Raw genomic sequence first — 14,819 nt, forward strand, 5'->3', positions numbered from 1 at the left:
CACACACACTGTATGCACAGGACTTGGTGCACCACACACACACTGTATACACAGGACTTGGTGCACCACACACACACTGTATGCACAGGACTTGGTGCACCACACACACACTGTATACACAGGACTTGGTGCACCACACACACACACTGTATGCACAGGACTTGGTGCACCACACACACACTGTATACACAGGACTTGGTGCACCACACACACACTGTATGCACAGGACTTGGTGCACCACACACACACACTGTATGCACAGGACTTGGTGCACCACACACACACACTGTATGCACAGGACTTGGTGCACCACACACGCACACTGTATGCACAGGACTTGGTGCACGACACACACACACTGTATGCTCAGGACTTGGTGCACCACACACACACTGTATACACAGGACTTGGTGCACCACACACACACTGTATACACAGGACTTGGTGCACCACACACACACACTGTATACACAGGACTTGGTGCACCACACACACACTGTATACACAGGACTTGGTGCACCACACACACACACTGTATACACAGGACTTGGTGCACCACACACACACTGTATACACAGGACTTGGTGCACCACACACACACTGTATACACAGGACTTGGTGCACCACACACACACACTGTATGCTCAGGACTTGGTGCACCACACACACACTGTATACACAGGACTTGGTGCACCACACACACACACTGTATACACAGGACTTGGTGCACCACACACACACACTGTATACACAGGACTTGGTGCACCACACACACACACTGTATACACAGGACTTGGTGCACCACACACACACACTGTATGACACAGGACTTGGTGCACCACACACACACACTGTGTCACAGGACTTGGTGCACCACACACACACACTGTAACACAGGACTTGGTGCACCACACACACACACTGTATACACAGGACTTGGTGCACCACACACACACACTGTATACACAGGACTTGGTGCACCACACACACACACTGTATCACAGGACTTGGTGCACCACACACACACACTGTATGCCAGGACTTGGTGCACCACACACACACACTGTATACACAGACTTGGTGCACCACACACACACTGTATACACAGGCTTGGTGCACCCACACACACATTGTATGCACAGGACTTGGTGCACCACACACACACACTGTGTACACAGGACTTGGTGCACCACACACACACTGTATCACAGGACTGGTGCACCACACACACACTGTATGCACAGGACTTGGTGCACCACACACACACTGTATCACAGGACTTGGTGCACCACACACACACACACTGTATGACACAGGACTTGGTGCACCACACACACACTGTATGCACAGGACTTGGTGCACCACACACGCACACTGTATGCACAGGACTTGGTGCATGACACACACACACTGTATCTCAGGACTTGGTGCACCACACACACACTGTATACACAGGACTTGGTGCACCACACACACACTGTATACACAGGACTTGGTGCACCACACACACACACTGTATACACAGGACTTTGGTGCACCACACACACACACTGTATAGCACAGGACTTGGTGCACCACACACACACTGTATGCACAGGACTTGGTGCACCACACACACACTGTATGCACAGGACTTGGTGCACCACACACACACACTGTATACACAGGACTTGGTGCACCACACACACACACTGTATGCACAGGACTTGGTGCACCACACACACACTGTATGCACAGGACTTGGTGCACCACACACACACACTGTATGCACAGGACTTGGTGCACCACACACACACTGTATACACAGGACTTGGTGCACCACACACACACTGTATGCACAGGACTTGGTGCACCACACACACACTGTATGCACAGGACTTGGTGCACCACACACACACTGTATGCACAGGACTTGGTGCACCACACACACACTGTATACACAGGACTTGGTGCACCACACACACACTGTATACACAGGACTTGGTGCACCACACACACACACTGTATGCACAGGACTTGGTGCACCACACACACACTGTATGCACAGGACTTGGTGCACCACACACACACACTGTATGCACAGGACTTGGTGCACCACACACACACACTGTATGCACAGGACTTGGTGCACCACACACACACTGTATACACAGGACTTGGTGCACCACACACACACTGTATACACAGGACTTGGTGCACCACACACACACACTGTATGCACAGGACTTGGTGCACCACACACACACACTGTATACACAGGACTTGGTGCACCACACACACACACTGTATGCACAGGACTTGGTGCACCACACACACACTGTATGCACAGGACTTGGTGCACCACACACACACACTGTATACACAGGACTTGGTGCACCACACACACACTGTATACACAGGACTTGGTGCACCACACACACACACTGTATACACAGGACTTGGTGCACCACACACACACACTGTATACACAGGACTTGGTGCACCACACACACACTGTATACACAGGACTTGGTGCACCACACACACACACTGTATGCACAGGACTTGGTGCACCACACACACACACTGTATGCACAGGACTTGGTGCACCACACACACACTGTATGCACAGGACTTGGTGCACCACACACACACTGTATGCACAGGACTTGGTGCACCACACACACACTGTATGCACAGGACTTGGTGCACCACACACACACACTGTATGCACAGGACTTGGTGCACCACACACACACTGTATGCACAGGACTTGGTGCACCACACACACACACTGTATGCACAGGACTTGGTGCACCACACACACACTGTATACACAGTACTTGGTGCACCACACACACACTGTATGCACATGACTTGGTGCACCACACACACACTGTATACACAGGACTTGGTGCACCACACACACATTGTATGCACAGGACTTGGTGCACCACACACACACTGTATACACAGGACTTGGTGCACCACACACACACTGTATGGACAGGACTTGGTGCACCACACACACACTGTATGCACAGGACTTGGTGCACCACACACACACTGTATGCACAGTACTTGGTGCACCACACACACACTGTATGCACATGACTTGGTGCACCACACACACATTGTATGCACAGGACTTGGTGCACCACACACACACTGTATGCACAGGACTTGGTGCACCACACACACACTGTATGCACATGACTTGGTGCACCACACACACACTGTATGCACATGACTTGGTGCACCACACACACACTGTATACACAGGACGTGGTGCACCACACACACACTGTATGCACAGGACTTGGTGCACCACACACACACTGTATGCACAGTACTTGGTGCACCACACACACACTGTATGCACATGACTTGGTGCACCACACACACACTGTATGCACAGGACTTGGTGCACCACACACACACTGTATACACAGGACTTGGTGCACCACACACACACTGTATGCACAGGACTTGGTGCACCACACACACACTGTATACACAGGACTTGGTGCACCACACACACACTGTATGGACAGGACTTGGTGCACCACACACACACTGTATACACAGGACGTGGTGCACCACACACACACTGTATGCACAGGACTTGGTGCACCACACACACACTGTATGCACAGGACTTGGTGCACCACACACACACTGTATGCACAGGACTTGGTGCACCACACACACATTGTATGCACAGGACTTGGTGCACCACACACACACTGTATACACAGGACTTGGTGCACCACACACACACTGTATACACAGGACGTGGTGCACCACACACACACTGTATGCACAGGACTTGGTGCACCACACACACACTGTATGCACAGGACTTGGTGCACCACACACACACACTGTATACACAGGACTTGGTGCACCACACACACACTGTATGCACAGGACTTGGTGCACCACACACACACTGTATGCACAGGACGTGGTGCACCACACACACACTGTATACACAGGACTTGGTGCACCACACACACACTGTATGCACAGGACGTGGTGCACCACACACACACTGTATGCACAGGACTTGGTGCACCACACACACACTGTATGCACAGGATGTGGTTCACACACACACACACACACACACACACACACACACAGAGACAGAGACAAACAAATCTGTGCACTGACATATACACTTCCATGCACCCACCCACACATATCTACAGACATGTGCATACACACATGAGCACACACATTCATGTATAAACATACACATATTCATATATGCAAATGCACACATCACACCCCCACAGGAGCAGACAAAAGATACAAATCCCTTCTGGTAATGTCGCACAATTCTCTGAAGGGCGTGGACATGGCGATCATACAGCATCATCTGCACACAGTGTGCACATCTTTGTCTGTATACACTGCACTTACATGTAGAAATTTACTTCACACAGAGAATAACATCATCTGTATACACTGCACTTACATGTAGAAATTTACTTCACACAGAGAATAACATCATCTGTATACACTGCACTTACATGTAGAAATTTACTTCACACAGAGAATAACATCATCTGTATACACTGCAATTACATAGTGTGCACATCACTTTACACTGACAATAACATCATCTGTGCTCAGTGTGCACATCACTTTACACAGACAATAACATCATCTGTGCTCAGTGTGCACATCACTTTACACTGACAATAACATCATCTGTGCTCAGTGTGCACATCACTTTACACAGACAATAACATCATCTGTGCTCAGTGTGCACATCACTTTACACAGACAATAACATCATCTGTGCTCAGTGTGGACATCACTTTACACTGACAATAACATCATCTGTGCTCAGTGTGGACACATCATCTGTGCTCAGTGTGCACATCACTTTACACTGGTGAAGGAGGGAGATGACAGCAAGGAGAAGGGACAGAGAGAAAGAGAGAGGGAGGGACAGAGAGAGAGAGGGAGGGACCCACAGAGAGAGGGAGGGAGGGACAGAGAGAGAGAGAGGGAGGGAGGGAGATAACAGCAAGGAGAAGGGACACAGAGAGAGAGAGAGAGGGAGGGAAAGAGACAGAGAGAGGGAGGGACCCAGAGAGAGAGAGAGAGAGAGAGGGACAGAGAGAGAGAAGGGGGAGGGACAGAGAGAGAGAGAGGGAGAGAGGGAGATGACAGCAAGGAGAAGGGACACAGAGAGAGAGAGGGAGAGGAGAGGGAAGAGAGAAGAGGGGAGGGGGGGACAGCCAGGAGAGGGGGGGGAGCCAGAGAGGAGGGCAGGAGGGAGGGGGGGGAGGCAGAAGGGAGAAGAGAGAGGGAGGGGGGAGCCACATGTGAACAGGGAGAGGGGGGAGGGGGGGGGGGCAGGCAATGACAGGGTGAGGGGGGGGCAGCCCATGGACAGGGAGGGGGGGGGGCAGGCCCAGATGTAAGAGGTGAGGGGGGGCGGCAATGTGAGAGGAGGGAGGCAAAAAGCCATGTGACGGGTGAGGGGGGGGGGCAGGCCCAATGTGACAGAGGGTGGGGGGGGGGGGGCAGGCCCAATGTGACAGGGTGAGTGGGGGGGGGCAGGCCCATGTGACAGGGTGAGGGGGGGGGCAGGCCCAATGTGACAGGGTGAGGGGGGGGCAGGCCCAATGTGACAGGGTGAGGGGGGGGGCAGGCCCAATGTGACAGGGTGAGGGGGGGGGCAGGCCCAATGTGACAGGGTGAGGGGGGGGGGCAGGCCCAATGTGACAGGGTGAGGGGGGGGGGGCAGGCCCAATGTGACAGGGTGAGGGGGGGGGGGCAGGCCCAATGTGACAGGGTGAGGGGGGGGGGCAGGCCCAATGTGACAGGGTGAGGGGGGGGGGGCAGGCCCAATGTGACAGGGTGAGGGGGGGGGGGCAGGCCCAATGTGACAGGGTGAGGGGGGGGGGCAGGCCCAATGTGACAGGGTGAGGGGGGGGGGCAGGCCCAATGTGACAGGGTGAGGGGGGGGGGGCAGGCCCAATGTGACAGGGTGAGGGGGGGGGGCAGGCCCAATGTGACAGGGTGAGGGGGGGGGCAGGCCCAATGTGACAGGGTGAGGGGGGGGGCAGGCCCAATGTGACAGGGTGAGGGGGGGGCAGGCCCAATGTGACAGGGTGAGGGGGGGGGCAGGCCCAATGTGACAGGGTGAGGGGGGGGGGGCAGGCCCAATGTGACAGGGTGAGGGGGGGGCGGGCCCAATGTGACAGGGTGAGGGGGGGGGCAGGCCCAATGTGACAGGGTGAGGGGGGGGGGCCAGGCCCAATGTGACAGGGTGAGGGGGGGGGCAGGCCCAATGTGACAGGGTGAGGGGGAAGCCAGGCCCAATGTGACAGGGGGAGGGGGGGGGGGCAGGCCCAATGTGACAGGGTGAGGGGGGGGCGGGCCCAATGTGACAGGGTGAGGGGGGGGGGCAGGCCCAATGTGACAGGGTGAGGGGGGGGGAGGCCCAATGTGACAGGGTGAGGGGGGGGGGGGCAGGCCCAATGTGACAGGGGGAGGGGGGGGGCAGGCCCAATGTGACAGGGTGAGGGGGGGGGGGCAGGCCCAATGTGACAGGGTGAGGGGGGGGGGCAGGCCCAATGTGACAGGGTGAGGGGGGGCAGGCCCAATGTGACAGGGGGAGGGGGGGGGGGTGCAGGCCCAATGTGACAGGGGGAGGGGGGGGGGCAGGCCCAATGTGACAGGGGGAGGGGGGCGGGGCAGGCCCAATGTCACAGGGTGAGGGGGGGGGGGGCAGGCCCAATGTGACAGGGGGAGGGGGGGGGCAGGCCCAATGTGACAGGGGGAGGGGGGGGGCAGGCCCAATGTGACAGGGTGAGGGGGGGGCGGGCCCAATGTGACAAGGTGAGGCGGGGGGGGCAGGCCCAATGTGACAGGGTGAGGCGGGGGGGGGCAGGCCAATGTGACAGGGGGAGGGGGGGGCAGGCCCAATGTGACAGGGGGAGGGGGGGGGCAGGCCCAATGTGACAGGGGGAGGGGGGGGGCGGGGCCAATGTGACAGGGGGAGGGGGGGGGGCAGGCCCAATGTGACAGGGGGAGGGGGGGAGGGGGGGAGCCAGGCCCAATGTGACAGGGGGAGGGGGGGAGGGGGAGCCAGGCCCAATGTGACAGGGGAGGGGGGGAGGGGGAGCCAGGCCCAATGTGACAGGGGGAGGGGGGGAGCCAGGCCCAATGTGACAGGGGGAGGGGGAAGCCAGGCCCAATGTGACAGGGGGAGGGGGAAGCCAGGCCCAATGTGACAGGGGGAGGGGGGGAGCCAGGCCCAATGTGACAGGGGGAGGGGGGAAGCCAGGCCCAATGTGGCAGGGGGAGGGGGGAGGGGGGAAGCGAGGCCCAATGTGACAGGGGGAGGGGGGGAGGGAGGAAGCCAGGCCCAATGTGGCAGGGGGAGGGGGGGAGGGGGGAAGCCAGGCCCAATGTGACAGGGGGAGGGGGGAAGCCAGGCCCAATGTGGCAGGGGGAGGGGGGAGGGGGGAAGCCAGGCCCAATGTGACAGGGGGAGGGGGGGAAGCCAGGCCCAATGTGACAGGGGGGGAGGGGGGAAGCCAGGCCCAATGTGACAGGGGGGAGGGGGGAGCCAGGCCCAATGTGACAGGGGGAGGGGGGGAGCCAGGCCCAATGTGACAGGGGGAGGGGGGGAGCCAGGCCCAATGTGACAGGGGGAGGGGGGGAGCCAGGCCCAATGTGACAGGGGGAGGGGGGAGGGGGAGCCAGGCCCAATGTGACAGGGGGAGGGGGGAGGGGGGAGCCAGGCCCAATGTGACAGGGGGAGGGGGGGAGGGGGGAAGCCAGGCCCAATGTGACAGGGGGAGGGGGAAGCCAGGCCCAATGTGACAGGGGGAGGGGGGGGAGGGGGAAACCAGGCCCAATGTGACAGGGGGAGGGGGGGAGGGGGGAAGCCAGGCCCAATGTGACAGGGGGAGGGGGGAGGGGGGGCCAGGCCCAATGTGGCAGGGGGAGGGGGGGAGGGGGGAAGCCAGGCCCAATGTGACAGGGGGAGGGGGGAGGGGGGAAGCCAGGCCCAATGTGACAGGGGGAGGGGGGAGGGGGGAAGCCAGGCCCAATGTGACAGGGGGAGGGGGGAGGGGGGAAGCCAGGCCCAATGTGGCAGGGGGAGGGGGGGAGGGGGGAAGCCAGGCCCAATGTGGCAGGGGGAGGGGTGTGTGTAACTCACAGAGTGGGGATCAGTCAGCAGTTTGATCACCCTCTTCAGGTTGATGGGCTGATGCTTGCTGCCCTGCAACATTGCACCACAAACATTCAACCAATATGATATTGTAGTCATCACAACTACTGTAACATTACACCACAAACATTCAACCAATATGATATTGTAGTCATCACAACTGCTGTAACATTACACCACAAACATTCAACCAATATGATATTGTAGTCATCACAACTGCTGTAACATTACACCACAACCATTCAACCAATATGATATTGTAGTCATCACAACTGCTGTAACATTACACCACAACCATTCAACCAATATGATATTGTAGTCATCACAACTACTGTAACATTACACCACAACCATTCAACCAATATGATATTGTAGTCATCACAACTGCTGTAACATTACACCACAAACATTCAACCAATATGATATTGTAGTCATCACAACTACTGTAACATTACACCACAACCATTCAACCAATATGATATTGTAGTCATCACAACTACTGTAACATTACACTACAACCATTCAACCAATATGATATTGTAGTCATCACAACTACTGTAACATTACACCACAACCATTCAACCAATATGATATTGTAGTCATCACAACTACTGTAACATTACACCACAAACATTCAACCAATATGATATTGTAGTCATCACAACTACTGTAACATTACACCACAACCATTCAACCAATATGATATTGTAGTCATCACAACTACTGTAACATTACACCACAAACATTCAACCAATATGATATTGTAGTCATCACAACTACTGTAACATTACACCACAACCATTCAACCAATATGATATTGTAGTCATCACAACTACTGTAACATTACACCACAAACATTCAACCAGCATGACACTGTAGGTATTACAACCAATGTAACATTACACCAGTGCAACCATTCAAACAATGTAACATTACACCACAACCATTCAAACAATGTAACATTACACCACAACCATTCATCCATCACAATACTGTAGGTATTACAACTAATGTAACATTACATCACAACCATCCATCCATTACAACACCGTAAGTATTACAAGCAATGTAATATTACATCACAACCATTCATCCATCACAACACTGTAGATATTACAACCAATGTAACATGCATCACAACCATTGCTGGCCTAAAGGACTGGATGACTCTCAACAAGCTGCAAATAAATGATGATGAGACTGAACTTATGATAACCTGTCCAAAGAAGTTTCGTCAGCATCCTTCCTTTCCTGACTCTGTTCTGATCAATAGCACACCTGTTTCACTTTCTCCTTCTGTTCGCAGTCTTGGTGTAATCCTAGACCAGTCTCTTTCCTTCCAACAGCACATTTCGAATATCTGTAAAGTTGCCTATTAGGAACTGTGTAGAATCAGCTCTATCCACCACTATCTCTCAACCGATGCAACCAAGACACTTGTATGCTCTCTGGTTCTCTCAAGATTGGATTACTGCAACTCTCTTTTGGCCGGCCTTCCCAAATATCTGTTAGACAGACTCCAATGAATTCAGAATAATGCTGCCTGACTCATTCTAAATTGACCATGTTTCTCCTCTCCTTCAGTCTCTCCACTGGTTGCCTGTTTCTGATTGAATAGACTATAAGCTATCCACTCTGACCTTTTCTGCAGTCAATGGATCTGGCCCCAAGTATCTTTCTGAACTCCTTCATATCTATACCCCGTCTCGCCAGCTCCGTTCTTCCTCTGATACTCAACTTCTCAAGATACCTCACATCAGAAGTAAGACCTATGGACACAGATCGTTTTCTTTTCAATCACCAAAGACGTGGAACAAGCTCCCTGATAACCTCTGTCATTCTGATTCCCTCGCACCTTTTAAATCTTGTCTCAAAACTCACCTTTTCCCTCAGCAATAAGTTCAATTGTGGCAGGTCCACTTCCTTTGCGTTAGCTGTGCTTGACTATGTGTGTATACATATGTATGTGTACATAACTACATGCATGTATATGTATTGTGTGTGCGTGTGTTTATGTAAGTTTGTGCCTGCCCATGTGTTCGTATGTGTTAGGGTATGTTAAAATATATGTATGCAGTGTGTGTGTGTGTGTGTGTATGTGTGTGTGTGTGTGTAGTCACATTTTGGTGTGTGTATGTAACATAGATGTAATGTTTTATGTTAACAAAAGCGTTTTTGTAAAGCACCTAGAGCAGATTTCTGGATTGTGTGCTATATAAGTATCCATTATTATTATTATTATTATTATTAACCATTCATCCATCATAACACTATAGGTATTACAACCAATGTAACATTACATCACAACCATTCAACTATCATAACACTGTAGGTATTACAACCAATAAACACTACATCACAACCATTCATCCATCATAACACTGTAGGTATTACAACCAATGTAACATTACATCACAACCATTCATCCATCATAACACTGTAGGTATTACAACCAATGTAACATTACATCACAACCATTCATCCATCATAACACTGTAGGTATTACAACCAATGTAACATTACACCACACCCATTCATCCATCATAACACTGTAGGTATTACAACCAATGTAACATTACATCACAACCATTCATCCATCATAACACTGTAGGTATTACAACCAATGTAACATTACATCACAACCATTCATCCATCACAACACTGTAGGTATTACAACCAATGTAACATTACACCACACCCATTCATCCATCATAACACTGTAGGTATTACAACCAATGTAACATTACATCACACCCATTCATCCATCATAACACTGTAGGTATTACAACCAATGTAACATTACACCACACCCATTCATCCATCACAACACTGTAGGTATTACAACCAATGTAACATTACATCACACCATTCATCCATCATAACACTGTAGGTATTACAACCAATGTAACATTACACCACACCCATTCATCCATCATAACACTGTAGGTATTACAACCAATGTAACATTACATCACAACCATTCAACTATCATAACACTGTAGGTATTACAACCAATAAACATTACATCACAACCATTCATCCATCATAACACTGTAGGTATTACAACCAATGTAACATTACACCACACCCATTCATCCATCACAACACTGTAGGTATCACAACCAATAAACATTACAACACAACCATTCAACCAACATGACACTGTAATGAGGACAACCAATAAACATTACATCACAACCATTCAACCAACATGACACTGTAACGAGGACAACCAATAAACATTACATCACAACCATTCAACCAACATGACACTGTAATGAGGACAACCAATAAACTTTACATCACAACCATCATAAATCTGATAGCATATCAAACTAAAAAGAGGGGGTGGAATTGAAAAATACACTGGCAGTAAAAAAAACAACAACAAACATTCTCTGATTTTGTAAACTTCAAGAAAAGAAACAATGTGTTCTCCATCAGAATCTGTTCCGGACATTCACAGTAGCTGTCAGCTTCAGCTCAGAGAGGAAATGTCTTCCTCCATTCTGTTCCAAGCCAGACTGAACAACTTGCTCCCAGCCATAAACTTTATTATCTTTTCTGATTATCATATATCTGTGCATCTGTAACAGCAAATACACACAGACATAGACACAAACACAGGCACACACAAACATGTGCACACACACAAACACACACACACAAACATGCACACATGTTTACAGACATACGCACACATTGGTGGCAAGACTGGTGGACAAATCACCAGCTGAGCATGCCAGAGGTTCTGGATTCAAGTCATGAAATGACCACACTTCCCCCCCCCCTCCTGTTGACTTCAAGTGGTGGTCTGGGTACTAGTCATCTGGATGAGGGTTTATATGCTGAATACTTTAGAACACATATAATAACCAATACTGCGGCAATGTGGGGAGCAACTCTGGTTTCACATAAAAAAGCTATTCTTCTGAATATAAATTACAATACAATGCAGTGCAATACAGTTGTATCTAGCGTGCGCGCACACACACACACACACACACACACACACACACACACACACACACACACAGAGGCACAAACATGCACATCTTTAGATAAAATTTACAAATGCCACATTTCAAGAAAACTAATCTCATGTCACACATCTTTTGGAGGTGATGCAAGAGATTACTGAGTTACTTGACAATGGTGAACCAGACGATATAATCCATTTAGACTTTCATAAAGTTTTTTTTAGTACAATATGAAAGACTGTTGAAGAAATTAGAAGCTAATGCTTTATGGTATAGTCAGTAGCTTACACAGACAACAGATTTTTGACAAAAATTAAAAGCTCAGAGTTAGTGACAAGTATTTAGAGGCTGATTTTCAAAATGGAATCATGCAGGGAATTATTCTGGGACCTAAACTCTTAACTATCTTTATAACTGACCTTCCAGACTGTGTACAATCAGCCTGTAAAAATTTTGCAGATAATAACAGAATATGTAAGAAGACATGCAACAGTAAATCTTGCAACAAGATTTGGCAAACTCCAAGCTTTGACAAAGAAATGGTATCTGTATATTAATGTTGACAAATGTAAAGTGATGCATACTGGCAGAAGAAATCAAAACAAGACATACACTATGCAGCTAAATAATGCTACAAATTCAGTGAAATCATGAGAGAAAATGAAAAAGACCTTGGAGTCCCTTTTGACAAAACTTTTATCTGACCTGCATAATCAGAACTGCATAAATAAAGCAAACTAAATTACTGGGATAAATAAAAGAACATTTACTGATCTTGATCACTTGGAGTATCACTTGGAGTATGTAAACACTGTGGTACCCTTATCAAAAGTGCCAATCTACTGCAAAAGATTAAGAGTAGGTGCTGTTAAAAGCAACAAAGCTTAGATAAGAATGTAGGCACATGACTGCCACATGACTACCACAGAACTAAGGGTAAAAGGATGTGTGGTGATCTCACTGAGACATGTTAACTTTTTAACGCCAACAGTCTTGTTGATGTGTCATGTGTTCAGTTCTTCTCTGCAACTCAGTACAGTTCCACAAGAAATCTGAAGGAAAATGTTTTTACAATATTCAAATACTAATATAATAAAATTTTGCTTCAGTAAGAGTTACACATGTAGTGATGTATGGAATGAACTGTACCTTCATCTGAAACAAGCACCATCTATTAATTCATTCAAGAATCAACTGGACAATTCTATAGAATTTTCAAATTTAAAAAAAAAAAGTTTGACGAAGAAATAAACTGGCTAATATTAGTAATAAAGTGTTGAACCTTGACCAAAACAAATCATGAAACAAAGAAGGGACTATTTGAAAGCTTCAAATCTTGCCTTGTCCCTATCATACTACAATTGCTACTAAATGATATGCATCTGAATGGCATCTTCTCCTTAGGTCACTTCCCAGTGGTCACTGGCATTCTTCATCACTCCACTGAGGGTGGCCTCTGAAACTGAGGATGCGAGTGCCAGTCAAAGCTGAAAACTGTAGCAGGACAGAGGGGTGCCTGGGGGTGGGAGTGAGGATGCTGAGGCTGGAAATGGAGGAAATTGAAAATAGCAATAACAACAATTTGTAATAATACTGTGTGCATGTCCCAGACCTGTAGAAGGCCCATCTCGTCATCCGTGATGACGTGGGTGACGAGAGGAATCCGGTTGTTGCCTCTCTCGCCCCTGTCCGCCATCATGGGCAGCGAGCCACTGGTGGTCCCAGTGCGGGGTCCCGCCACCATCGCCATTTTGTCTTCACCTTCAGTCCACACTTCACACACACAGCCAACTAAACCACTCAGCGTCAACTACACAAGCCTTTGTCTTAGACTGGTCGGAAGCTTCGTTTAGTTGTCTGCGGCGGGATGGAAAACACTGCGGCATCCCGCCATGTTAAAAACAATCTCCAAGGAAATACAATGCATTGTGGGAAAATCGTTGCCACTTTGCAGACTCGGCTTGCCGCAGTCAATGTCCGAGATTACCAGGGGCAAGAACTGCGTTCTGTGACAGCACAGACGTGTTCGTTCGTTCTTGTTTAGCGTCTTTCCACTATCAGTGATATTAGACGATAAAAAAAATACTAATAATACAAGGAAAAAAAAGAAAAGAAAGTAGGGTGAGGGGGGGCACGGGGGAGAAGAGAGGGAAGAGAAAAACAGAAAAAAGGTACATTTAACAGTAACAATTCAATAATGATAATAATAATCAGAAACATTTACACAATTCTGAAGTACATTAAAAGAATGTAGAAATAGGGCTATGAACTAATGCCTGTGGAAGTTCGACCATGAGAACCTCGTCAAAAATCATCTGCAGAATAGTTATTCTCTTTGAAATACTTGGGCAAAAAGGTATGTAACTGTTGACAGTGAAACAAACAATGATGCAAGCTGAACTGCTTACCACAGATGCATGTAACATTTCTACTTGTCTTCAGCGCATCACGTTTTATACGGAAGAAAGTAGAGGTTATTAATCTTGTATAGCAAGCTGATGGATTCGGTATCTTTTCTTTAGTAATATTATCGGGGAATAATGTCCCTTTATGTTTTAAAATCTTTTCCTTCCACATGATCAGTTATGAAATCGACCTCATGCTGATTTTTCTAGCAAAGTGTATGCGTCTTTTATGGAAAGACGGACATAAAT

The 14,819-nt window shown here is 49.1% G+C and overlaps 1 protein-coding gene across 1 annotated transcript in view; it reads right to left on the bottom strand.

Annotated features, from left to right (window-relative positions):
• Nucleotides 1–14,072, bottom strand: part of LOC143293354 (cilia- and flagella-associated protein 69-like) — an 86,440-nt gene extending 72,368 nt beyond the window's left edge. Inside the window, exons 1-3 of the mRNA XM_076604159.1 lie at nucleotides 13,778–14,072; nucleotides 8,174–8,236; nucleotides 4,298–4,363 (exon numbers count right to left, since the gene is read on the bottom strand). Of these exons, the coding sequence (XP_076460274.1) occupies nucleotides 4,298–4,363; nucleotides 8,174–8,236; nucleotides 13,778–13,915 (267 nt within the window). The 5' untranslated portion in view covers nucleotides 13,916–14,072. The remainder of the gene's footprint in view (nucleotides 1–4,297; nucleotides 4,364–8,173; nucleotides 8,237–13,777) is intronic.
• Between the last annotated feature and the right edge of the window lie 747 nt (nucleotides 14,073–14,819).

This window comes from Babylonia areolata, chromosome 19, assembly GCF_041734735.1.
Source record: "Babylonia areolata isolate BAREFJ2019XMU chromosome 19, ASM4173473v1, whole genome shotgun sequence".
NCBI lineage: Eukaryota > Metazoa > Mollusca > Gastropoda > Neogastropoda > Buccinidae > Babylonia > Babylonia areolata.